Source organism: Vicugna pacos, chromosome 5 (genome assembly GCF_048564905.1).
Source record: "Vicugna pacos chromosome 5, VicPac4, whole genome shotgun sequence".
Taxonomy (NCBI): Eukaryota; Metazoa; Chordata; class Mammalia; order Artiodactyla; family Camelidae; genus Vicugna; species Vicugna pacos.
Genome location: NC_132991.1, coordinates 60,563,059 through 60,589,640, shown reverse-complemented (window position 1 = coordinate 60,589,640; position 26,582 = coordinate 60,563,059). Strand labels below are relative to the sequence as shown.

Genomic DNA, 26,582 nt, shown 5'->3' with positions numbered 1-26,582 from the left:
AGTTTATAATCCCATTTTATGGATGAGTAACTGAGGTGCACAAAAGTTAAATAACTTTTCCAACATCACACTGGTGGTGAGTGTTCCAGAGCTTGCAGTATTTATATATATGCTGTATAGCTTGTAGTCACTAATATTTTCTTCTTGTCTTTGGGGTTTTCCTCAATTCTGATGCCTTATGACTCTGACAGTCATCAAATGCCCCCTCAAAAAGCTGTTTTTAGATCTTTGTCTTTGTCCCACTTCACCTGCCAGGTGACAATGATGAAGATCTAGTACTGATAATGAGGCTTCTGGTTTGGTTAAGAGGCATAATATGCCTATGAAACTTTTATTTAAAGGTCAGTAAAATTAACAGATAAAACTCCGTATATTAATATGTAAGACTTATTTTAGCTTTAAGAGTTCATTCTTTTACTTAACATACTTGCAAATCTTACCTGGATGAAATCCATTCAAATGCTCCCTATGCACTCAGATGCATCACTTCAGTAGCAAAGCAGGTTTTCTCATTTGTCTTGCTCAGGTTCCTAGCTATTTAGGAAGTGTCATACGAGGCTGTTGAAATGTGTTCTCTCTGCATATTTTTGTCTTATTTTGTTTCATTTCATTTTGTTTTGGAGACTATTCAATACTATTTGTCTCTTTTGTAGGTACTTGCCAGGGCACTATAAATAATAACCATTTTGGAGGTGGAATTAATGTCATTGTCTCATTTTGTAGACCATGTCATCTGACCCCTTTTGGATAGTAATTAAAGTAGCAGTGGGATAGTGATCTACTGGGAAAAGCTCTTGTGTTTGGGAAGTAAAAGATAGGCTGGATTATCTAGAGATCAAAATTTGTTAAAGAGTTATCCTGCCTGTGTTGGTGACCCACCAACTACTTGTGTATCCAGAGAGAACTCCAATATCTTTTAACCACTTAAAAGCACGGTACCAAACATCTGTTTATAAATACTTTTTTTCATCCTTTTTCCATCCAAATACATTGAAGACACCTGTTGGAAAATAGCAGGAAAAAAGTATTAGAGCAATGGTTCTTAAACTAGTGTCTGTAAGAATCACCTAGACTGTTGGTTAAAACACAGATTACTAGCTTTCACCTCAGAAATTCTGATTCAGTAAGTCTGTATTGGGCCCTAGAACTTGCATTTCTGACAAGTTCCCAAGTAATGCTGCTGCTCCTGGTCTGAGCACTATACTTAGAGAACCATTTGCAAGAAGGGTGCTTGTTTTGTACCTTGAAATTTTATGATCAGTTTACGGTTTTAAATAGAAACTCAACTATGACAGCATACATTTTAAAACTTATTTCCAAAATGTATTCAATATGGTTACACACCATCATGTATTATATAATGCACTTTTTCTCTCTTAAATTTTTAGGTTTTTTTTTTCTCCTGTTAGTCTGCATTTTATTCTTAACCAAAACTGTCTCCTCTGTGCCTCCTTTCTGTTTTGGTAACATTTGCCAATTTTATGCTATCATATGTTCCGTAATAATCATTCTTTCTTGAGTAATTTTTCAAATTAGAATTATCTACTAGATTGTTGGCTTTAGGAAGAAGGAATCTTCTGCTATTCAGTTTTGAATTCCTATTCTCCTCCTCTCATGGATGCCTGGTCCTGTGCTCAGTATTGTACATAGAAGAAATCAATACATATGCCTTGCCCTGAATATTACATTCTTGCCTCTACTTTTTTCTCCTGAAAACCAAAAACGTTATGTGCAGAGTTTCAAATAGCCTGTAGTTTCAATATGTGAAAGGCAAAAAAAGGAGGAAGAGATGAATAGAAGGCAATAGGAATCTGTAGGAATAGAGCGTCATATGCAATAATTAAACCTGAATCAGTTTGGACCTTGACTTATTAAATTTTTTGTTTGAATGAGCCATGTTACTTTATTATTTATTTGGTATTTTATAGTGCCATATATCAAGAGGCAGCAATCAATGAAGATATATTGATAAAAAATGAATTAGAACAGAACAAAAAACTGAATAGAATTTTACCTGAAAATAGTTTTTAGATGACATTGATTAAGTTCAATAACTATTAAGTCAAATGAAATGAAATCATAGAGAACCATTCACAGGACAAAACAAAATGATTTAAATTAAGGAACTCATCATAACTGGGAGTTGCTATGTATGAAATGTTTTCCCAAGCAAAACAATAATTTAATCTCTGTAAAAGGTATATATTAAATGATTTGTAATACTTTTACATATGTTTGAAATATTTCATGATATAAAAATATAAAATCTTATTGAAAGACATAAAACAAAATCAAACAAATGGAAAGGCCTACTATGTACGTCCTTGGATGGAAAGACATTGTTAGGAATTCAGTTCTTCTGAAATTACTATTATATATTTAATACAGTTCTAGTTAGAATCCCAGTGTGGATTTTTAGGGGGAGGAGGCATGTAAAAACAATATTAATGTTTATGCCCCAAAAGAGCTAAGAATAACAGTGAAGCAACAAAAGGGACTTGATGTTCCAGATATAAGAACAGAAAAATGGAAAAACCACTAAACACAAATCAATACAGCATTAGTAAATAAACAGACAAACATATTACAGGAATAGAATAAACATTTCATAGATAAATATCAGTAAAAATGAGAATTAAATGTATAAAATGATATATTCAACTTGGAAAGGAGAACTTGTTTTGAAAAGTTCTGGTGTTATTGGCTATCCATCTGGAAAATATAAAATTGGAATATATTTTATCTCTTACACAAAAATTAACTCCAGTTGGATTAAATATAGAAAATAAAAAGTAAAAACTTGAGAGTTTTTAGACTTTAGGAGAGTGTTTATAATATCTAAACTTTGGCAAATATTCTTAATCAAAATGGTAAATAGAAGACAAAAATAGCCATAATTGACTATAAGAAAATGGAAAGTTTTTCATTTTAAAATACATTATGAATAATGCCAATAACAAGATGATAAACGTAGACATATTTGTAACAGAATTGGTAGGCTAAGACCTTATGTCAGTCATTTACAAACAGTTCTCACATCTGACAAAAAATATAGAAAAGAGGAAAAGGATAAAAGACACTTTTCAAGCTGAAATGGCAATAAACATGAAAGACACACTGCAGTTCCCTAGTTGTCAGGGAATGAAAATTAATGTAATTTTGAGAGGTCATGTTACCCCCAGCAGAGGGTCATAAAGTAAAAGGAATCTATACATGTCCCCACTGCAGATATAAATGTGAGGTTTTATAGTTTTTTTGATGAAAATAATATAGCAACGACTACTGAAATTAAAAATAAATGTATCCTTTGACCCAGATCTTCTACCAGTCTACAGAATCTATACCATAGAAATCAAAGCAACATTACTTAAGGTTGTATGTACATGGATTTTATTCTAGTATTGCTTATGGTGCCATTTTATGGTAGAAGTTTAAATAAATAGTATTATTTGTACATTAAGGAATAAAATACAAAAAGCTGAGCTTTAGTTACACAAATAATCCAGTCTCCCTCCCTCTGGGGAGCAAGCAGTTTACCTGGTGGTCAAATTGTGATTTGTAATCAAGTTGCAGTCCTCTCAACCTACCTAGTTACATATGTGACTAGAGAAACTGCTCAGTAATCAGGAGCAGTTAAGCTTTGTAAGCTTTGTAATTGGATACAATCAGCAAGAATATTAAGTGATGCTTAGTGGCCATAGTGGGCTGCAAATAAAAAAAAAAGTAGAAGGACATCATTTTGTTAACATGGATAACCTTGGTAGCAGTGAGCTGATGTGGGGAAAGGGTGAGGAGAAGGGAAAGTATGAGGCAAACAAAAAAGATTTAAAAAAACTATATATAATAAACACACAATCATCACATATACATGTAGAGGTATATATGCACATATAAATGCATTTATAATTATATATTTAATTAAAAGCAAAAGTTACAAATAGTTTTTTTAAAAAGTTACAAACCCTAAAATCTGGGCATTTTATTCACTTATTTAAATCCTTTAGTGGTCTCCCATTAATTTTAGGGTCATGTCCAAATAACTTGCTATGGGCTGTAGTCACTTACAGGTATGATTCCTGCTGAACTCTGCATCTTCATGTTTAGTTGCATCCACAGAGTTATACCAGACGTTTCATATATCACGACTATGTCAAGAATCATGAAGCAAGAAAAGTCACATGTTCACTCATTGATTTGCTAACTTTTAGTCATATTATAGTTGATTTAGAAAGGTAAGTTTGAGAAGCTGTATGTCTTCGCTTCTTACAGTTTTTGAGTTTCTCTAATATTGCAAAGAATAGCACAAAAAGAACTCTGCTAAATATGCAAATAATTTTAGCACTTCTGTTTATTAAAATTGACTAATCACCACACCCTAAGCATTAACTTTTTAAGATGGAATGCTTCTTTGTTACTTTGAAGAACTATATTCATGAATACCAACAATAAGAAAACAAGTTGGGAAACTTTGCCAGAAGAAAGAATTTTAGTATTCTCTCTGACCCTTTAATTGTGTTGCATTTAATTTTTAAAAACATTTTAAAACACAAACTAATTATGAAACTTTGAGTGTTATATTATGTATGTAGGAGAAGCTTCCATACAATACTCAACAATGAATTGACTGAAGGAATTCCAGAGGTAGAAACATTCCCCTGTGTACACATGGTATATTCCTGAGCCTTCCACCCCAGTCAAGTTTTCTCAGAAATAAGGGCCAGATGACTCGTCTCATTCCCAGTTGGGATGAAGTGCCAAGACTTGAAATAGAACCGGAAAAGTGGTCTGAAATCTGCTTAAACAAATCATGACATCACTATATAGAGGAGTGCTGTAGAGCCACTAAAAAAGGTGCCATTTCTCTGTCTGACATGGATCAATGTCTGAAATACACCGTTAAATAAATGTATCTTTTTTATTGTTGAGGTATGATTGACATATCACATTTTATTAGTTTCAGGTGTACAATGTAATGATTCAGTATTTATTTATACTGTGAAATGACCACCACAATAAGTCTAGTTACCGTCAGTCACCATACAAAGTTACAAGCTTTTAAGATTTACTCTCTTGACAACTTTCAGATATGCACTACAATATGACTAACTCTAGTCACCATGCTATACATTACATCTTCATGACTTATTTATTTTATAACAGGAGGTTTATGCTGCTTAACCTGCTTCATCCATTTCACTCAACATTCAAACCCTCTCCCCACTGATAAACACCATTGTTTTCTCTGTATCATGAGTTTTGTTTTGTTTGTTTGTTTGCTTTTATGATGCTCTCCAAAGTCAGACTTTCCTTTCTACCTACCCCTTCTCCAACTCCTTCCTCCACCCCCTCACTGCCCTCTGTACAATTCCTCTCTTCTTCCAGTCACTGCGATTGTTTCTCCCTCTAACTTCACCACTTCTTTTTATTTTTCTCTTCTCAGTCTACAATGAGGAAGTGCCTGCCTAGTGGACAAGTTAGAGGAGCGTGCCCTGGACATTGAGAATAGGTCAGTAGTTCTCCTATGTGTGAAAGAAAACTATATTTCTTCCAATTGTGTGGGAGGGAAATGCCTTTTCAGATCTAAATGCATGTAGACATGTTATATAAGACAGTTTTAGAGAAGAAAACCTTTAGGAGTGAAATCTATCTTCAAATAGTTTAAAAAAATGAAGATACTCTAGTCAACATATCAGCTAGGTCTTGTTGAATTGCAAGTGACAGAAAGCCCAACAGATACTTGCTGAAGGAAAAATAATTTATTGTTTCAAATAAGAGAAAGGTCAAGGGATGAGTTTTGTTTAAAGCAATGCTAGAATCAAGATGCAAGTAATTTTTTAAAAATAAACTTTTCAAAAATAGTTTTAGATTAACCCAGGAGTTACAAAGATATAGAAAGTCCTCAGATAACCACACCTAGTTTCCATCTTAGATTAGTATGGGACATTTGTCACATTTATTGATCCAATTTAATGCATAGCTAAATCCCAAACTTTATTCAGATGTTCTTAGTTTTCACTTAATGTCCATAGTTTGTTCTGAGATCCCACATTACATTTGATCATCATGCCTCCTTAGGAGTGTCTGGCTCACTCTTCCTCTGTTTTTCATGATTTTGGCTCTTTTGAGGGATACCAGTGAGGTGTTTTGCAAACTGTCCCTCAACTGAGGTCTTTGTTTCATGCTTTTCTCATGATTCATCTGAGTTTATGGGTTTTTGAGGTAGAGTTTGTCAGGTTTCTCCACCATAAATTTACTCTTTTTTCCCCCTTCCCATCTTGTGCTCTTTGGAAGAAAGTCATCATCACGTGCAGTGCACACTTAAGGAGTGACGAGTTACGCTCCATTCCTGGAAAGTGGCATATCTACATCCATTATTTGGAATTCTTCTTCACAGGAGATGTGTCCATTCTCTTCTCTTTATTTGTTTATGAAATCATTTATTTGTATCAGTATGAACTCACAGATACTTGTTTTGTACTTTGGGATACTCTCCAGCACTACTTTATTAATTTTGTTGCTCAAATTGTTCTAGCTTTGTACATTTTGGGGGAGCTCTTTCACTTGGCTCCTGTGTCCCATTATTGTGGGATTTTTAGGTAGGGGGCACTTTTTTACTTTCTGACACTATAAGATGCTCCAGGCTCATCTTGTACATTCCATGTACAATGGCCCTATATCCAGCCATTTCTCCAATGGTGTTCTTTTTATTGGAACATGGTATTTTGAAACCAAGGTCTGGATAGTAGGTGCGATTCTTGCTGTAAGGGTGTTTTTGCTTCAAGCCCCTATTGGCTGACAGAGCAAGGAAATAGATAATATACATTCTAGAGTTTCTTTAGGTGACTTTATCTGGACTCAGATTTTCTGTTTCTTCCACCTCAGTTTTCCATATTTACTCAATTCTTGGATAGAGATTTTCTTCATACTTGCAAAGTAACTGGAGCAACTCTAGAACTTAAGTCCCAAGGGATGAAGTAAGAGTCATTTTGCCAGAATTTCCAACAATTTTCCATCAAATCTCATTGGCTCTTTTTATATCACATGCCGAGTTGGCCCCTGATCACTGTAGCTAAGAGAAATGAAATATTCTTATTATTGAACTTGGATCATGTGCAGCTCACTCAAGTCAGAGGATTGGTCCTATTTGTACCACATGGACTAAGAGCACATGAGACATGAATTTGAGAATGGTTGTTAGTGAAAAAAAGGGAAAATGTAGCTGTATGGCTTACCATAGTCAATTACCACTACTTCTATGAATTCTGAAATTCTAAAACTGGCTACCACTTAGTGTGAGGTTTTGAAAGAAAATGGGCTATTTACTTTTATGAAAAGATGCATCAGTAAATTGAACAGTACTTTACTATGTCTTTGCATATGAATATTTTCTGTTTGAAAGTATAAAATATGGAGAGTAAATCCATTGTCAGATTCTTTTCTGGTTTTGCTTTTAAAAATAATTTCACTTTTATAGAAATGGAGCATTTAGTCTGGGAGGAAATAAAGTCTGTTGACCTTTGTGGTTGTTGCTTCATTTTGACTGTCTCCATTGGTTTTCTTTATTTACCTCTTTCAGGAACATATTCAAAGAGAAATTAGATGGATTGATGTTCATTCATCAAAATGTTAAGGCACTTTCTGTTTTTTCCCTACTTCAAGGAAGTTTGTAAAATATTTTAAAAAGAAAGGGCTATAGGATGGAAGAACTATAGGATAGTATTATAACTGAAACCAGTACTGTGATCTGAAGTTTTTGTTTTTTCTTAGTAAAGCTTTCACACCCAAATTAAACCAGCAATTACCAGAACAAGAATTCCAATTTAAAAGGATTATTTTAAAATTCATCCATTGCAAAAACATACTAGTTTAAGATACTAGCAGTCACTACAGAATGCTGCATTCCAATTTTTATTTGAAGGCAATTATTGGTTCTGTTTATATTTGTTAAGATTACTTTTCTTTTATTTCATTGCTTTTAAAAAATACTACTCAGCCATTGTAGAGACCTAAAGTTTTACAAAATAACATATTAAAGACACCACTAATTTGAAATTTAAAATGCACTGGTCCCAGTGAAATGTGTTCACATTTCAGTCAAGCCACACGTCTTGGGTGACATCTAAATTTAAATTTCGTGAAATGAACACAATCACAATCAAATTGATATCTCTGAATTAAAACTTTGATTATTTGGAACCCTTAGAAAATAAGATGTCTAGAATTAAAAAAAATTTTTTTTTGAGGAGTACAATAATGATACTTGTTTAAGTTATAATATATATAAAATATATATTTAAATCTTTTGACAAGAATCTTTACCACTTTTTCTCTTTCTTAAGCAGTGGATACTGGTCATAATTTATTTGTTTTCTTCTGACTCTTAAGATCTTTTTTTGAGTGCTGGATATTTCTAAAACTATTCAAGTTTTGTCTTAAATTTTTTTCTATACATGGAAGTTCCTTACAACTATAATATCCAATTCAGGATTGGCATATTCACTCAATATTTCAAGTAAATTTTATTAACAAATATCTATTGAAAATATTTGATATACTAGACATGGTGATAATAAGTGCTTCTTACATATTTCATTTAACCTACATTTTAGTAAGGTGGGTATTAAAATATTTGTTTTAGAGAAGAGGAGACTAAGGCTCATAGAGCTTAAATTAACTAAGGTCATACTGAAGAGCCAAGATTCAAACCTATTTGTAGAACACAACATACTATATCTAAAAATTAAGAGAAGAGCTGTTATAACACACAGACACACACACACACAAATCAAAGTAACCATTAATTGTTCAGAGAGATCCCCCTCTGTGATTCTTTCTTGTTTCTACATGTGTCACCAAGTGTGCAAGGCCCTGGCACTCCTTCCCCAGGCCTATCTCAGGCTTGTGTTCATAGGAAAGCAACCCTGAGGGATGAGGTAATATCTCCCTTTGGAAGGAGGAACAGGCTGTCTGTAAAAGCAGTGGATTCCCCAATTTCTCCTTTGTATTTTCAGCCCCTTCTAATTGTTCCTTGCATCTTAATGAGCACTCAGGATATGTTTGACATGAGAAGTCAAGGACAAAGAATAAGTTATTAAAAGAATACTACTACTAGGAATGAATTCTCCAACTATTATATCTAATTGTGACCCTTGAGTATAATAATAAAAAAAACAAACAAATACAAATAATAGCTATTTCCTAGTGTCTACTATGTGACTAGTGAGTTCTTAATGCTTTATATTGTTTTAACCCTTGCAAAAACACTTTGAGATAGGTAAGAATATCTCCATTTTGCAAATGAGGAAACTGGGACCTAGAGGCATTAAACAGTTTGTCCAAAGTTTCATATCTAGTAAGTGGTGGACACTGGTTCTGAATGCAGCCTTGCTGCTACCAACACTGAAGCTCTCAATTATCTCAGTAGGAAGTTACTGTTATTTTATTTTATTTTATTTTATTTGGTAATAAATGAGAACTTTTATAATGAGTTGTTGTTTGGCATCCAATTATCATCAAGAAATGTAGGATGAAAAAACAATCTGTGGGAAAAAAGGGCCTGGTAGATACTTGTGATACATACACAATATAAATCCCAGGAAGATTCTGTCTTAGAAGGACTGCACATAATTGGGCAAATATCACACTGTAATAGAAAGGAACAAATCTGACTCCATATTAGATCTGTTCCTTTGGCTTTAACCCTGTGCTCTGTTTCCTAGGCTGGTTCTGCACCTTTTGTAAAAGAATTTTGCCTATAGGCTGAAGTATACAGGATAGCCTATTCTCAAGGCTCTGATCTTTAAGGGTATTAACACTTTTCTACTCATATAAAGATATAAAGTTGCAGAATAGAAAATATTTATTTTGTTGGAGGTTTACAGGGACACCATGACCTGACCCACGTGGACAGTTGCAAGAACAAAGGATTCCAACACCAAGCAGTTTGCAACAAGCATACCCCCTCCCCTGTTTAGTATACAAGGAGCCTGAATTCTGACTTGGGGAAGACGGTTCTCCTGGACTTTAGTCTACCATCTTCTCGGTCTGCTGTCTTTCCGAATAAAGTTGCTATTCCTTGCCCCCACACCCTGTCTCCCAAATTATTGGCCTGTCCTGTGGAGAGCAGAAGAGTTTGGACTCCGTAAAAATACATTATTTTAGGACCATTTGTACCTCATAATTTTTCTGGAAATGGCTTTACTTTGGTAAGAATCAACCCTACAAATATGGTTACAAGTTCCTGAGTATAAAACCAAAGTCAAGCAGATGTACAGATACTTTAAAGGAGCACAAGATTGGAATTGACCAGGGTGACCATCCTAGTTCTTTATTGGTATTTCCCCTGGGCCAATCTCTCAATTAGGATTACTGGGACCTCCCCCTCCCCCCGCCCCCTTCAATGGGCACTGAGTTTGCCCTTCGTTTTCCCTGGTGACAACTAGGACTACACATATCTAAAACCTGGGGACTGATGATGGGCAGGTGAGAACCAATAGAAAGGCAATTTAGAGAAGAAAACGAAGGAAGAAATGCTAGGGTCAAAACTAAAGAAAACCGAGCCGCCTGGGGAAGAAAATGTGTGCAAACCAAGTCCACTGCTTTATTTTATCTCGTCCACTCCTGGAGCTGCACCCTAGCGTCCAGGGTAACTAGGCAACGAGGTTGCCCCGGTAACGTAGGAAGCACGGAGGGCGCCAACATTCACGGCTCAGGGCGGCCCTTCCGGGCCGAGCCCGCCTGGTGGGAGGGGTGAAGGGTGCCAGGCTCTCGCGAGAGCTGCGTGGGCTTGCCGGCCGCCGTCTTTGCCGTTCCCCTCAGGGGCGCGGTTGGCCGGTCAGGGTCTGAAACCCCCGAGTGCTGTAGATGGCGGCTCAGCAAGGGATGCCCACCTCCACCCTGCGGGGCCTGGAAGAAGCCTTGGGCATGGGCATGACGGTTTCCGGGGACACCAATGAGGCGGTTGCCGCCGAGGGCGCCTACTACCTGGAGCGTATCCTTCCGGTGTAGGCGCGGCCCCCACACGCTGGCCGCGGTAACGGGTGTTGGGGGCGAGGGCGGCCACTTCCCACTGGGGGTTCCCCGTGTGGCTGGAGGTCACCACGCCTGTTGAGAGATACCTGTTGGACCTCAAGGTGGCTCCTCCGCCATTCTGACCCCCTGATACCTAACCCACTGTAATTTTTCGCCTCTCAGTAGTCGTAGCCCGCTGTGTTCCTGTTGGAACAAGAGTAGAAGACCTTCAGGAGCCTTCTATTTAGTAGTAACCAGTCAGTAAACTTTGCCGTTTTAATTTAAGTAGCACAACAAATTCACTCAATCCTCTTTTCGCTCAGTAGTTTTCTTAAGCCCACCAAACCTTCAAAATGCCGTGAAAGCAAATTCCATCGGGAAACGTTAGGAGATTAGGGAAAGACCCGTGCCTTTGGCTGTAAGAAGAGGAAGCTCGGACTATCAAGCCGGATCCTGTCGATGGCCCAATTGTCTAATGCTTAAATGATTTGGTAGCATCGACTTAATGGGAAGTTTCAATTTTGGCTATTTAATGAAAATAATTATTTTTCTCCTTTAGCAGCTAAATAGTAACCTGGTAAGTTGATAAGGCTCAGAGATGTTAGGAAGAAACCAGATCAGATAGTGATGAGCGATTATCAATGGAAAAAAACAGAAAAATTGAATAGCCATAGGTGGAATAATTAAATTCACTATTTCTTGTGTAAAGCATTGAGCTCCCCTTCTGTAGGCATATAAATTAATGGGGAAACGGGGAGGGTTCATGAAAAAGAGATATTTACTCCATTATTCAGGCAGGTGAGAGAGAGGGTTATCTTTTATTTTTAAAGATATCAAGGAAATTCCAAAAACTACCTTTTTTCTCTTTGGTCCAGATATAATCCCCCTCACCCAACTTCGATTCAGAGATTTCAAGGATCCAGCAATGATTCATTTTGGGGCTTTGGCAAAGTGATGAACCTGTTCTGACTCAGCCCCAGTGCACATTCCTGCTACAGGGAGCTTTGAAGAACTTGGTTGAAAAGCTCAAAGAAAATATATAGTATCTTACTCAATGCAAACATGATTTTTACAAGAATATGTTTGAATAATTTGAAATCAATTTAAATAAAATATTTGGGTGCTCTAGTGTCTTCAGTGAGGTTTTATACTCTAGTTTCATAGCACTTAATAAACTGTAATACTTCTTTTTAAATTCAGAAATAATCCAATGATTTTTTCAGAGCTTACCTACATCAAAGTATGAAGTTTTACAGTGTCCATGCTAGAGAATGATAACCAGGCATCTTATCATATCTGTCTGCATTAAATGATTTCTATCACATGCAGTTATATTGTTAACATGAGGCAAACAGCGAGGTAACTTGCAAAAATCTTTTTTGAAATAAATGGTGAGAATGTAATATAACACAACTTTCACTGATGAAAATCAGGTTTACTTAGTTTGCAGGGAGGTCCTTGAGTTACAATTGCTAACATATAGCAGTTTGCAAAAAATCTGTCTTACAGACAGGTTTGATTTTCCAAGTAATCATATTTACAAATACAAGCAACTGTAACTTTTCAGGATTTTTTTAATTGAAGTGTAATTGAATGACGTTACATTAGTTTCAGGTGTATAACAATGATTCAATATTTTTATACATTATGAAATGATCACCTTTATAAATCTAGTTACTGTAAGTCACCATATAAAGTTACTGCAATATTATTGATTATATTCCCTTTGCTGTACATACAACACCATGGGAGTTGTACCTCTTAATTCTCTTTATCTCTTTCACCCAAACCCCATCTCCCTTTTCTCTGGCAACCATAAGTTTGTTCTCTATATCTATGAGACTACTTCTGTTTTGTTATGCTTGTTTGTTTTGTTTTATAGATCCTGCATATAAGTGAAATCATACAGTATTTGTCTTTCTCTGTCTGACTTACTTTGCTTAGCATACCTCAAGTTCCAGTCATGTTGTTGCAAATGGCAAGATTTCAATTTTTTAATGGCTGAGTAATAATCCATTGTGTGTGTGTGTCTCTGTGTGTATAACCACATTTTTATCCATTCATCCATTGATGGGCACTTAGATTACTTCCATATTTTGGCTATTGTAAATAATGCTGCAGTAAACATATGGTATATACATCTTTTCAAATTAGTGTTTTGTTTTCTTCAGATAAGTTTCCAGAAGTGGAACTGCTGGGTCATATAGTAGTTCTGTTTTAAACTTTTTGAGGAAACACCATACTGTTTTCCATAGTGGTTGCACAATTTATGTATTCTCAACAATAGTGTGCAAGGATTCCCTTTTCTCCACATCCTTGCCAACACTAACAATTGTTATTTCTTATTTTTTTGATAATAGCTATTTTGACAGATGTGAGGTGATAACCTCATTGTGGTTTTGATTTGCATTTCCCTGATGATTAAAGATGTTGAGAACCGTTTCATATGTCTGTTGGCTGTCTATATGTGTTCCTTGGAAAAATGCCTTTTTAGGTCTTCTGCCCATTTTTAATTGGATTGTTTATTTTTTGATGTTGAGTTGTGTGAGTTCTTTCTGTACTTTGAATATTAACCCCTTATCAGGTATATCATTTGCAAATATTTTCTTCTATTCAGGAGATTGCCTTTGCCCATTTCATTTTGTTGATAGTTTTTGTTGCTATGCAGAAGCTTTCTAATTTGATGTACTCCTGCTTATTTTTGCTTTTGTTTCTTTTGGTTGAGGAGAGGGATCCAAAAAACAAAAAAATCAGAAGCACAGTACTTATGTTTTCTTCTAGGAGTTATATGGTTAAGGTCATATATTTAAGTCTTTAATCCATTTTGAGTTTGTTTTTCTATATGGTGAAAGAAAATGGTCTAATTTCATTCTTTTGCTTGTGGCTGTCCAGTTTTCCCAACACCATTTATTAAAGAGACTGTCTTCTCTCCATTGTATGTTCTAATTGACCATATAAGTATGAGTTTATTTCTGGGCACTCTATTCTGTTCCATTGATCTTTGTATCTGTTTTTGTGGCAGTGTCTTACAGTTTTGATTACTATAGCTTTGTATCATAGTTTGAAGTCAAGGAGTGTGATACCTCCACCTTTGTTTTTATTTCTTAAGATTGCTTTGATATTCTGGGTATTTTGTGTTTCCATACAAATTTTAGGAGTATTTGTTCCAATTCTTTGAAACATGCTAGTTTGTTATTACTGCAGAGAAAGAACAGACTTCTGTATGTTAATTTTGTATCCTGCAACTTACTTGAATTCATTTATTATTTCTAATAACTTTTGGTGGAGTCTTTGGAGTTTTTCTATAAATAGTATCATGTCACCTATAAATAGTGAGCTTTACTTCTTCCCTTCTGATTTGACTATCTTTTACTTCTTTTTCTTGTGGCTAGAACTTCCAATAATATGTTGAATAAAAGATGTGAAATTGGGCATCCTTGTTTTGTTCCTAATCTTAGAGGAAAAGCCTTAAGTTTTTCATCCTTGAGTTGGATGTGAGCTGTGTGTTTGTGAGATATGACCTTTATTATGTTGAGTTATGTTCCCTCTATACCCACCTTGTTGAGAGTTTTTATCATAAATTTACATCAAATCTTGTCAAATGCTTTTTCTACATCTGTTGAGATCATCTTTTATTTTGTTAATATGGTATATATTACATTGTTTGATTTATTGGTATTGAGCTATACTTGCAATCCTGGAGTAAATGCCATTCAAGTATTATGTATGATCCTTTTAATGTATTGTTGAGTTTGGTTTGCTAATATTTTGTTTAAGATTTTTACGTCTATGTTTATCAGAGATATTCGCCTGTAATTTCCTTTTTTTTTTTTTTTGTAGTGTCTTTGTTTGGTTTTGGTATCATGGTGATCCTAGCCTCGTAGAGTAAGTTTGGAAGCATTCCCTTCTCTTCAATTTCTTGGAATTGGTATTAACTCTTCTATAAATGTTTGGTAAATCTCCCTGTAAAGCTGTCTGGTCCTGACCTTTTGTTTGTTAGGAGTTTTTTGATTATGAATTTAATTTAATTATTAGTATTCAGTGTGTTCAGATTACCTATTTCTTTCTGATTCAGTCTTAGAAGATTATATAATTCTAGAAGTTCATATATTTCTTCCAGGTTATCTAGTTCGTTGGTGTATAATTGTGGTAGTCTCTTTGACTATGTTTCTGTTGTATTGTTGTAACTCCTTTTTCATTTCTGATTTTATTTATTTGGGTTCTCTTTTTTTTTTCTTCAACAGTCTGGCTGAAGTTTTATCAATTTTCTTTATCTTTCAAAGAAGTAGCTCTTTATTTCATTGATCTTTTTTCTTGTCTCTATTTCATTTATTTTTGCTCTGATCTGGAATTGAAGTGGGCTGGGAAAGAGGGGGATCCTGGGCCATGCTGAGTGGGGGCTGCCTTGGTAAGGCAGCTGGAGATGGAATGGCCACAGGCTGGGAACATGCTGGGATGGCTTTGGTGGGTCAGTGAGAGTGCCAGGTGCTATTCAGTCTGCTGCATATGTGCTGATACTCAGAGTCAGTGAGTTTGTGCATGAGCCCTTGAGAGTGGAGATCTGGTTTCTCATAAGAGCCCTCTAGCTCTTCTGTATGTAAGCCCCACTGGTTTTCAAAGCCAGACCTTATGGGGGGCTCATATTCTTGATGCAGGTCTCCTGGCCTGGGGTTACCAACATGGAGTTTGAACCCCTTGCTGTTTAGGAAGGGCCTCCTTTGTGTTTGTGATATCCCCTTCTACTAGTGGGTTGCCACACTGGGAGTGTGGGTCCTGACTAGATCACACCTCTGTTCCTTCTACTGTTATGGTGTAATTTTCCCCCCTTATATCTTTAATGAGAAGAGACGTTCTTCTAGTCTTCAAGTTATTCTTAGAGAGTTGTTCTATATGTAGTTGTAGTTTTGGTATCTCCATGGGAGGAGGTTAGCTCAAGTTCTTCCTACTCTGCCGTATTGATCCCACCCTTCTTTCATGATTTTATTATCTTCTTTATGAATTATCTGGCCACTTTGCTCTTCTTCCATTTCTCTTTGGTTCACTATTTGGGGTTTCAACCAGAGGGTAGTCAGGAGATTACTAAACATTTAACCGATTAGTTTTTTCTACATTCAATCTTCAGGTAAGAGGTTTAGTCATGTGAGAGGCTTTAACTCTTAGTTAAATGAAGTTTGAGGATTACTTGTGAATTCCAGTTATCCCTGTATCTCTGAGCTGTCTTAACATGCATAATTAAGAGTTGACTATATAGTTTTATTTGACATTGTTCTTTAAGGCAATTATGATAGTTGCTGAAGTGAGTCTTTTCTGGGTTTAAAGTCTTTAGTTTTCAGGTAATTTAATTGAGCTATTGTAGTGGATAAATAAAAATGTTAATACTCACTAATGAATAGAAGTCTGATGTTCTCTACTTTGCACATATACTTAATCATTTCTAATCCACTGCATTTGGTCCTGGACGTCCCTTATTTATGACTGAACAGATGCTCCTAGAACAGTAGGCAATGAGCTATCAATACTGAGCAAGGCTTTGAAAGAAGTTGACTTAAAATTCTCTAGGAAATCTCCCTTTTCTTTGCTCTTTAACATTCAGACATAAATAACATGTATAGGTTAGTGTGGTCCAAACCAGAAGCATAGCCATGATCCACATTGGTGGGGAATGGCTTCATTAGTAGAAACCTCACATTCTTTATGACAGTTTAGAGAATGTGTCCAGGAAATAGAATTCTTACCCCTATGGCAACCCTCCCTTGTAACATCTTCGCTATAATGGTGCCACCTGTTTCTCTTCTGAACCACTTCATGATATCATTGCTTGTGAGTTTTAAACTTGCATAAGGCAAGATATAGACATACATGACATAGTTCTTATCTTACTCAGCTTTCTCCAGAACATTAAGAAATCTAGTCATGGGATATACAAATCTTCTAGAGAACCCTTCATTAGAAAAATATTTGCAGCTTTGTAAAATATAAGGCTAGATTTTACCTATGTGATCTGTAAAGGGGCAAGTAGGTATCTTTAGTAATTGTAAAGAAGGTTGATCGTCTTTTGTGAATGAATCCTCTATTAAAAATCAGTACAACTTGGGTGAGGTTTTCAATTGTAGTAGTGACCAGGGTTTGCCTTTTAATGTGTGGCTGCAGACATCTGGGAAGTGCAGGCTGGGACGTATTAAGAAAGCTAATGCTTAATTGATTTTTTTTATTTGTCTAAAAAAGAACTTGTTCAAGGAAGAGTAATAGAATGCATGGACTCTAGGGAAGTGGAGCTCCCAAAGTAGTATTGTTTTTGTTACCTACCTGCCTTTGCATTGATTCTCTGATCCCCTAATAGGCTTTTGATTATTGTTTTATCTTTCTAGGCATTTTAACACTAAGAATTTTACTTCTTAGACTGTGGACATAACTTTGCTGGCCCCTGAAAGGGTCTCCTCTGGCCCCAACAACAATTTCTGAGGGTTGAGTGAGTTTAAGACAGTTCTTTGAGGCTAAACAACTCTAGGTGCAGTCCCAAAGTCAATTGTTTCCAAACATGCGGAATTAAGGATTACAAACCCTGAAATATGGTGATCACACTGAATTTATACCTCATCTAAGGGTGCATGCTTTTCCTCTTAAGTGATATCCTTAGCCATTTTCTCACTGCAGTAGTGATGTCTGCTGATAACTTTGTTTAATTAAAACTGAACTTTTGCTATTTTGAAAAAATTATTTTATTTGTTGCTTATAACATTTAGTTATTTTTCTCCTCTAGAATGTTACTTCTCTGGAATATTTATAGTATTAAGTGAGAAGATACTTGTAAAACCCTTAGTAATCATTAGGTTCTCAAGTAGTGTATTCTTTATTATCATTGGAAAACTGAATTTACCCATGGGTGCTTTGTTGCATCCTACATGTATTCAAATAAAAAGGATAGATAATCTGAATGTAGAATGTAGATCAAGAGGCATATTACTAAACTGGGAGTGCTGAATTTGACATGCATAAAAATTTTGGAGAGAAAAGTTTGTATTTTGTTCTGTGTCCTCTAGTCTGGCACACTTTAATGTGCATATGACTCAAAGACATATATCTTTAAATGGAGATTCTAATTCAACATGTCCGGGTCTGGGCTGACATCCTGCATTTTTAACAAGTTCCCAGGTGCTACTGGTGCTTCTGGTCTAAGGACTATAATTGGAGTAGAAAGGCTGTATTGTATCGTAACCTCTAGCCTTTTTATTTTCAGATAGAGGTATAATATGTAGACCCCATATCTTTGGGTCTCCTGATTTAGAAGTTGGAAAAACTTACACCACTACTCCACTATAAGAACTATGAGTCCTATACATTGAAAGAAAGTTGGGGAGGAAGGTATAGCTCAATGGTAGATCATGTGCTTAGTATGCACAAAATCCTGGGTTCAATCCCCAGCACCTCCAGTTAATAAATAAATAAATACCTAATTACCTCCCCCCTCAAAATAAACAAAAGAAATTTAGAAAAATAATTTATATATGTATTTTAAAATGTTATCTTCCAGCTTCTGAGGCAGAGATGTGCAATAGCTGTTTAGGGTAGGAATAGCCAGTAAATTCCCACTCTTGCTAATTCTGTTGAATTGGTAGTGATTCCCTGGCATGTGGTGTTAATAAGACTGGAAAGGAAAGACTGAAGGAGGCAAACAGCAGTGGGGAATGTGGCAGCAAGTTTGCCAGTTATTTGCCACCTTTGGTCTATATTGTTCAGTTAACTATTTAAACTGGCTTTTCTAAGAAAGGGAACATGACTGTGATGTTTGCTCTTTACATTTCTTTTATTTCAATGTAATGAGTAAAATGCTGATCATGGAGGATCCAGGCTAGATTTTAGATGCCTCTGTGTGCATTGATTCTGCAGTGATGGCAAAGATTATAAGGCAATTTCTGTCTATAGTAGCTTGGACATCATATAAACTATAATTAGCTATATGTTTCACTCTGGTTCTTTATAAAGATCGTGCTACTAGCAGTGATCACTGCCTACTAATGCTTGTGAGGAACTTTGTAGGCTACTCTCATCTGAAAATTGTTCCTTTCTTTCTGGCTGTGGTCCATTTGCAGAACCTTGTTTGTAACCCCATCATACCAACTGTTACCTCAAGCTATGCTCCATTAGGCCAGCTGAAATGCTTCTCTGAAGCTTCTTGCAGTTGTGTCTTCTGTGGTGTGGTGATAGATTTGGGACTTCCTGGCAGTTTCACTGTGGGTGTATATTGGCCTATTTTCTGACAAGATCTACAAGGTCAGGATCTGGTGCAGATTCTGCTGGTGCAGAAGCTACCAGTTAGTTCACCCAGGGTGATGAAGTACCAGGGAACTAATTCATAGTATACAAACTCACAAGTACTACTAAATTCCTTGCAGAGCAAGTGGAGATGTGGAGGAGTAGGACCCTTAGTCTGAGTCCAGGCTGTGACCCCAGGATATAGTATCTGACCTGGAAGGGTGTGTTACTGTGGACCGCGGCTGCAGGCCAAGAGGGAAGGGAAGCCACAGATAGTACCCTGGGCAAGATCAAACTAGAAAACCAGGCACAGTATTAAGTGTTAAGTCAAGCTCAAGCAGGCAGAAAGGCAGGAACTAGATCTGAGGGGAATAGACAGAATAGAAAAAAATGAACTTTGGAACTGGAGTTCAGTAATATTTTTTGATGGAATACTAGGCAGGTAATGGGAAGGGAGTTTTGTAAAGGCTCAGAGTCAGCTTGGCTAAGAGACTGACTTTTGTGCTCATTTCAGCAGCACATTTACTAAAATTGGAATGATACAGAGAAGATTAGCATGGCCCCTGTGCAAAGATGACATGCTAATTTGTGAAGCATTCCATATTTTTTTGAGATTTGCATACTACTATATACAAAATAGATATACAACAGGTTTTTTTCTGTATGGTACAGGGAACTATATTCAATATCTTGTAGTAACCTATAATGAAAAAGAATATGAAAATGAATATATGTATATATATGACTGAAAAATTATACTGTACACCAGAAATTGACACATTATAAACTGAACATTATATACTTCAATTAAAATAAAAAGAAAAAAGAGAGTGCTTTTAAGCCAGAAAGCCAATTTATTATTCTGCAGTGGAAAAATAATTTTGCATGAAAATTGTGACCAGTTTAATTGCATGGACGTTTCCTAGAGAATAGGCTCACTGAAGAGATTAGACAACAGATGAGAAAATTGCTTAGTACAAGTAGAATCAGAGTAAAGGGTTTTATCTTGCAGACAATTCTTGATGAATTGCCCATTTCCACTCTACCAATATTGCTTCTAAAGCACTTTTTTCACCTTTTTCACACACGGTGCTCCATCAGATCCTGCTTCATTCTGTCTTTTCAAGAGGATCAATGTCTGTATGGTCCACAGTGTTCTCTTTATGAGAAGCTAAAGGTATAATTTCTCTCAGGCTTCTGATCCAGAAATTGCTATATATCTGCTGAGAATCTCATCTGTTTTCATTGGATGGATACTGGATTGATCTCTGATTACATTCCCCTCTTTACCCTGACTGCTGGGAAGCTTAGAATCAAACCTGTGGCTTGTATTTAACAAAGTTCATGAAACTTTATGGCATGTACTGCATCTTTAGGTTTCTTTTACTTCTATTTCCCTTTCTCCTTAATTTCCATGTTCATTTATTTTTATCTTCCTGTAGCTGTCTGCATATTTGTAAACTGACACAGAATTGTTTTGGGATTTGTTTGTGCATTTGTCCATGTGTTTCTAGCCAGCTAGCCAGCTAGACAGATGCATACAAACATACATGCCAAAGTACATTTACTTCTTCAGTAACAATGCAACATCATGTTTCAACTGAGTTGCTTCTGGGAAGATTTTCTGTACAAGTCATGTTGTCTGTACTAAAAATAATTAAGGAGGATACTGATTCCTGCTTTGGGTATTTGTCCTCTGCTTGACCTTTTGTTGGGTTAATCTCTTGCCCTTGGTTTATTTAATCTTTGGGTGTATAGCCCTGTAAATCTTTTATACTTCTCCTTCCTTTAGGGTCTTCAAACTGAGCTATTTAAAGAATTTAATTTATCTGTTAGTAATATAACACTTGAGAGTTTGGAAAACAAACAAGTGAAGATTCATTTCTGAGGATATTGGTAAAAATTGCTTATTGCTATTGTGTCACTGTAGAAACAGCGTGTCGTTGAAGAATCATGTCATTTGATTCAGGAAACTTTGTCACTTGTAGCTATGATTTTGGCCAATCTGTTAATGTTCCTGATTCAGTTTCCTTTTTTTTTTTTCAATTTAGAGGTGACTATATCTATGCTATTCAATCTCACAGGGTTATAAGAGTATATGTGGTTATGATCCATGTGACAATACTTTCTAAGCTTTATAAAATGGTAGTTATTTTTTCATTTACTCTTTTTGATTGTGGGAAAACAGAATATATTATTAGAGATTAAAATCCATTGCCTAGAATATTTTTTGGCTAGCAGTCTACAAGTGTTGTTTGATATTTCCAAATCATCGAGGACAAATCACTTTTTCCTCTACATATAGCCATATTTAAGAAGCTTTGCTTTGATGTTTCTTCCTTATAGTAATCTTGTCAGCAGTTGGCTTATTTATAATTATAAAGTCTATCCAGATCATTTTATATTTACTTCTTTGTGAAATTTATTATGATATAAGCAGTGATGAAGGATGGCATTACTTTTCTAACAAAGACAAGTGACTGCCTACAAAATCAAACTCCAATAGCTGTTTCTCAGAAGGGGATGTATTTTCCATAAAAAGAGGCTGAATTTCTGTAGCTGAACCTTAGGAAATTTTATTTCATTAAGTGAAAATGTATCGGAAAAATAGAAATCTAGAAAAGGAAGAAAATTCAGAATGTCTTTTATTTATCCATTTATCTTAACATATGGAGGAACTAGATCATGGGAGACTTAATGAGGCCTCTCCACAGGTTCTCATCTCTTTCTAGAACAAGGAAAATAATAACAGATACTTGTATAGCATTTACTATAAGCCAGGTACCATTCTGAATGATTTAAGTATGTTAATTCTTTAATACTCTTGAAGCCTTATGAGTTAGTATGGTAGCCAGCCTCCAAAATGATACCCATCTCCTGATGTAAATGCTCTGATAGAGTACCTTTACATACTGAGTAGAGTTGACGTATGTAACCAATAGGATGCTGAATAAATGATGATATATGACTTGTGAGGCTTGTTCATAAAAGACATTGTGGCTTCCACTTTGTTTTCTGGAATTGCTCGTTTTGGAGGTAGCTAGCCACCATGTCTTGAGGAGGCTTAAGAAGCCTGTGAAGAAACCCACATAGGGAGAAACTGAGGCCTCCAGCCAACAATACCAGTTAGCCATCTTAGAAGTGGATCTCGTTGAATCATTTACGACTTCAGTTGACTGCAATCTTCATTGCCATCTTGACAGATTTCATGAGAGACCTCGAATCAAAGTTTTGCAACTAAGTCACTACTGAATTCTTAACCACAGGGACTTGAGATAAAGGATGCTTATTGCCTAAATTTTGGGGACTTTGTTGTGTAGATTTTGATATCTAGAAATGAGGTTCTAATGTAAGAAATACCCAAATACCTCAGAATGGCTTTGGAATTGAATATTAGGCAGATGGTGAAAGCACTTTAAGTAGAATGTTAGTGAAAGCTAATACCTTGAATGTTAGTGGTAGCCTGATGGTCTTTAAGGAGGTTGCTGGCAAGCAATTAAAGGAAGTGTGAGGCAAATGCTATTGGAAACTGTTGTGAAACAATAGATCACTAATGTATAGGTGGGTAATTCTCTCCTGGTGCTTAGTATGAGCAAGTCCAGGCTATGGGGTGGACTGCAGGTGTGCAATGTTTTTGTTTGTTTCTTGTTTTTAAATCTACTTTTACCTAGTTATTTTTTTTAGCCTAAATTACTTTTCACTATATTAACGGGAGAGACACTCATGTTTGACAATTAAATACTGGTCCTTTGACAGCTATCTGGTGCCTGAGGATTGGTGACAACTGAACTAGGCTTAAGTGTCTCCTTAAGTAGTAAGACAGACAGTGACGTTATTGCTTATGGTGGGGCTGAGAAACAAGAATGCATTATCTTTTAGAGGTTTAGAACTGTGTGTAAGATAGTTGGCAAACACTTCAAATGTTTGTATAGCACAGCAAACCCATATAGAATAACAAGAGAAATAGTGTAGCACAGTGAAACCTGAACTCCTGGGGCTGATTCCCAGCTCTGTTAGGCCCTGGGTGTGTAACTTTGTGCCTTTGAGTCCTGATCTGTAAAACGGAGATAATAATATTTCCAGCCTCATAGGTAAGATGAGGATGAAGTAAATTAATGCATGTAAACTCTCAGGACAGTGCCTGGCTCCTATTAAATGCTAAATAAGTGTTATCAGTTCTTATTACAAACAGCAGAAGTTCTTATACACAGCTTCAGCTTACTCTTGGAGGATGGAATAACAGAGACAATTTCTTATAACCAGCAGCAAAATGAAAACTAGGCTAATCTCATCCTTGATTTTCATAACCACTACTGCACATTGAGGTGTTTTATTTTATACCTTTATACTTGGCATAATCAAGTCTGCACATTTGAAAAAAATGTAAACCTACCAACCAAGCAACAAAGCAGGATTACTGCTATATGTGGTGATTTCTTTTAAAATTAAATGTTATATTGAAGTCTTCATTTGTAATTAGAGTAACTTGTAATTTTTGAAGGTCTTACAGCAATGCTATTAGAATTTTTATTAGAATGCTTTCCACTGATATTTTAATGCTGATACATCTTGATAATTTATGAACTACTGAATTATTACTATATAGTTTATATTTGCTTAAAAATTAGACTGCCTTTCCTGAGAGGTTAATTTAATTTTAAAATTGAGATATATAAGAAAGAGAGTGGAGATGTGATTAACTTTTATGGATGAAAACATTGAAGTCTATTTTTTAACTTATATTTGAATCTTGGTGAGCTTTTGTTTTTTCACTCTGAACACTTTAAACCATAAAAAGAAGTCATGCTGAACTGTGAATGACTCAGGGACTCTGGAAAATTTAGTGTGGTTTGAGGTAAATTTGAAAAATTTACTGTTACAATTTTCCTGTCCATCATTTCTTATCTCTTCTAATTTATTTTATGATGCTGTGTACATTTTCATTAGCCTTCTTAGAATCAAGTTGGAAATTATTAGATAGTAAATAGGTAAATATTTAGTTTTTCATGGGTTTGGGTTGTGTAGAACAATGATTTAAAATAACAGTTAAAAAAATTTTTTTTAAAATATTTCCTATTGTTGTAAGCTGTATGGGAAGACAAATTTTAAAAATAGCTTTAATTTACATATATTTACTAACTTGGTGAGATACTCAGATCTACTACTGTATTTTAACATTACATCAATTTTTAAATATAATAATTTTATTTCATTTATTTTGAGATTAAAACTTGACAGTATATTTAGAGGTCACCATAACTGAAGCATCTGAAGATGATTATGAGTATGAAGAGGTAATTTGTTCATTTTACATCCTTATTTTATAAATTCATTATAGTCATTTTTGTTAAATACTCATTTTATTTTTAATCAATTTTTTTCTTAAATGATGGTAGTTTTTGAACTCAATTTAGCTAATAACAGCTGGTTAAGAGTAAGGTGTGAAATTCTATTTAAAATTTAGATTTGTTAATACATCTGGCTCTTTTGGTTTTCCTGTTACTTGTCCTTCAGAGTCAGCTCTTTATCACCCATGGATCTGAACCACACTGTGTCATCTCTGTCTAGAAGGTATTCCTTATCATCTAGTCTGCAGGGTTTCCAGAATCCTGCTACCTGCTGGAGCTCAGATCCTATGCTTCCTTCCAACTTAGCTATTCTTCTGTCTAATGTGGTTACTATTTCAACCTTTCCTTTAATTCATTGTTCCAGTGGGACCAATCATTACCTCTGAGACTTGGAGGTCAGAGTCACTCCTAGATGACAGAAGCTGTGAATAAAACTGTCTGGAAGCCAGCCTGACAGTTGTGGCCTGGGCAAGCAGGAGACAGGGTGAACACAGAAGATAGGCTTTGTATTGCTACTGGTAAAACAGAGAGAATATTAATACATAACCACTTGAAATTACTGCATGAGTTGATAAATGTAAAGGGCTTAAAATTGTCATCAGTACACAAGAAGCAGGCATACGTGTTAACTCTCATTAATATCATAGTTAGAGTCAATTGCCTTCTTCCAAGAACTTAACATTCAGGCAGTGAGTTTTGTTTTGTTTTGTTTTTTAATATTAGACTTAACTTAACAGAGATTTGCAGTTGCTAGTAGTTATGGAAAAGTAATGGTGGAGAAAATCTGGGATGAGGAGAGAATGATGGCTTTTAGGTGGCCTAACATCTTTTTTCCAGCAGAGTTGTTAGACTACATTTGTCATTATAGATAAAAGCTGTTGCCCGTAAGCTAATCTCAAGTTCTTTAGAAGTGACATTGAGTGATGTTTACGAGGAAGTCAGAGGGCTGCCTGCTTGTTAGTTGTACATTTTTCATAGATCTTCAGAATGACATGGTATCTTACATAAAGTGTATTTCTATGATCCTTTGTTTTATAAGGAAAATTATGTTTAAAATGAAAATAAAGTAGTTTTATATTCCTGCTAACTCTTTCCATCCTTCTCTTTCTCTGTGATTTAGATACCAGATGACAACTTTAGCATTCCAGAAGGTGAAGAAGATCTGGCAAAAGCAATTCAGATGGTCCAAGAACAGGCTACAGATACGCAAATTTTGGTGAGAATTTGGAACAGACCTATAGCCTATAGTTCAATGGTGCTACTTTTTTATGCGAAGTTTCAAGAGTCGTGTAAACTTTAATAGCAGCTAAGTAAGTAAATGGATAAATGAATCACTGAATGAAAAAAATTATGATCCAAAACTGTAATTGCATTTTTCTATCTGGTATCATGCTAGAAGGTGTTTGTAAATCCAAAGATGAATCCAAGAAAGACAACTGGGGAATAAATACAGTGTAGTAGCTGTCATATCTACTTAACCAAATATCAGTAACTCTTTTCTAACCAATTTCTCATGAGCTTTCTTTTACTATAACCTTACAAGTGTTAACTTTCTAGATTTGTGACATATTTATAGCTGGTTGACTCTTATTTAAGTTTTTACATTTTTTTGAGTTCTTTGAAACAACAATGCTACGCAGAAAATTCACAAAAGTTTTCCTTAAGCTTTTAAAATTAAATATGGATACATTTTATGAAAGTCATTTATGTATTTCTGATTTGGATTTTATTTCTATAGTATTTTATCTTCAAAAACTAGCTTTAAGTTGTACCATGGCCTTTCTGTTTTAAGAATATTTATTGCTTATGAAACCAACTTCATTTTGTTATGATTTTATTACATCTGTTCGTAAGCAAGATACATTTTCTTCTATGCTAGAGGATAGTAGTAGTTCCTATTCAGTGAGGACTTTTAAAATTTTCATTAATGATTGCAAGTAAAATATCATCATACTATTAAGAATGTTGAAT

At 35.4% G+C, this 26,582-nt stretch overlaps 1 protein-coding gene, 1 long non-coding RNA gene and 1 other non-coding gene across 14 annotated transcripts in view; all 3 read left to right on the top strand.

Annotated features, from left to right (window-relative positions):
* Nucleotides 1-10,740: 10,740 nt before the first annotated feature.
* Nucleotides 10,741-26,582, top strand: part of SPAG16 (sperm associated antigen 16) — a 774,084-nt gene continuing 758,242 nt past the window's right edge. For 10 of the 12 annotated variants that reach the window (XR_012072761.1, XR_012072758.1, XR_012072759.1 and 7 more), the window contains exons 1-3: nt 10,741-10,990; nt 24,511-24,557; nt 25,732-25,827. Coding sequence is in view for 8 of the 12 variants with exons in the window: in XM_072961330.1 (XP_072817431.1) it covers nt 10,864-10,990; nt 24,511-24,557; nt 25,732-25,827 (270 nt within the window). In the remaining 4 variants the exon portion in view is untranslated. Of the gene's footprint in view, nt 10,991-16,759; nt 16,831-24,486; nt 24,558-25,731; nt 25,828-26,582 lie in introns of those variants that run through there. The other 2 variants (XM_072961332.1, XM_072961328.1) reach the window with 2 other exon arrangements.
* LOC140696435 (uncharacterized) lies at nt 11,341-12,141 on the top strand. The gene is made up of 2 exons (XR_012072768.1): nt 11,341-11,587; nt 11,886-12,141. It is a non-coding gene; the product is annotated as an uncharacterized lncRNA (long non-coding RNA).
* Nucleotides 19,765-19,871, top strand: LOC116280722 (U6 spliceosomal RNA). The gene has a single exon (XR_004190207.1). It is a non-coding gene; the product is annotated as a U6 spliceosomal RNA (small nuclear RNA).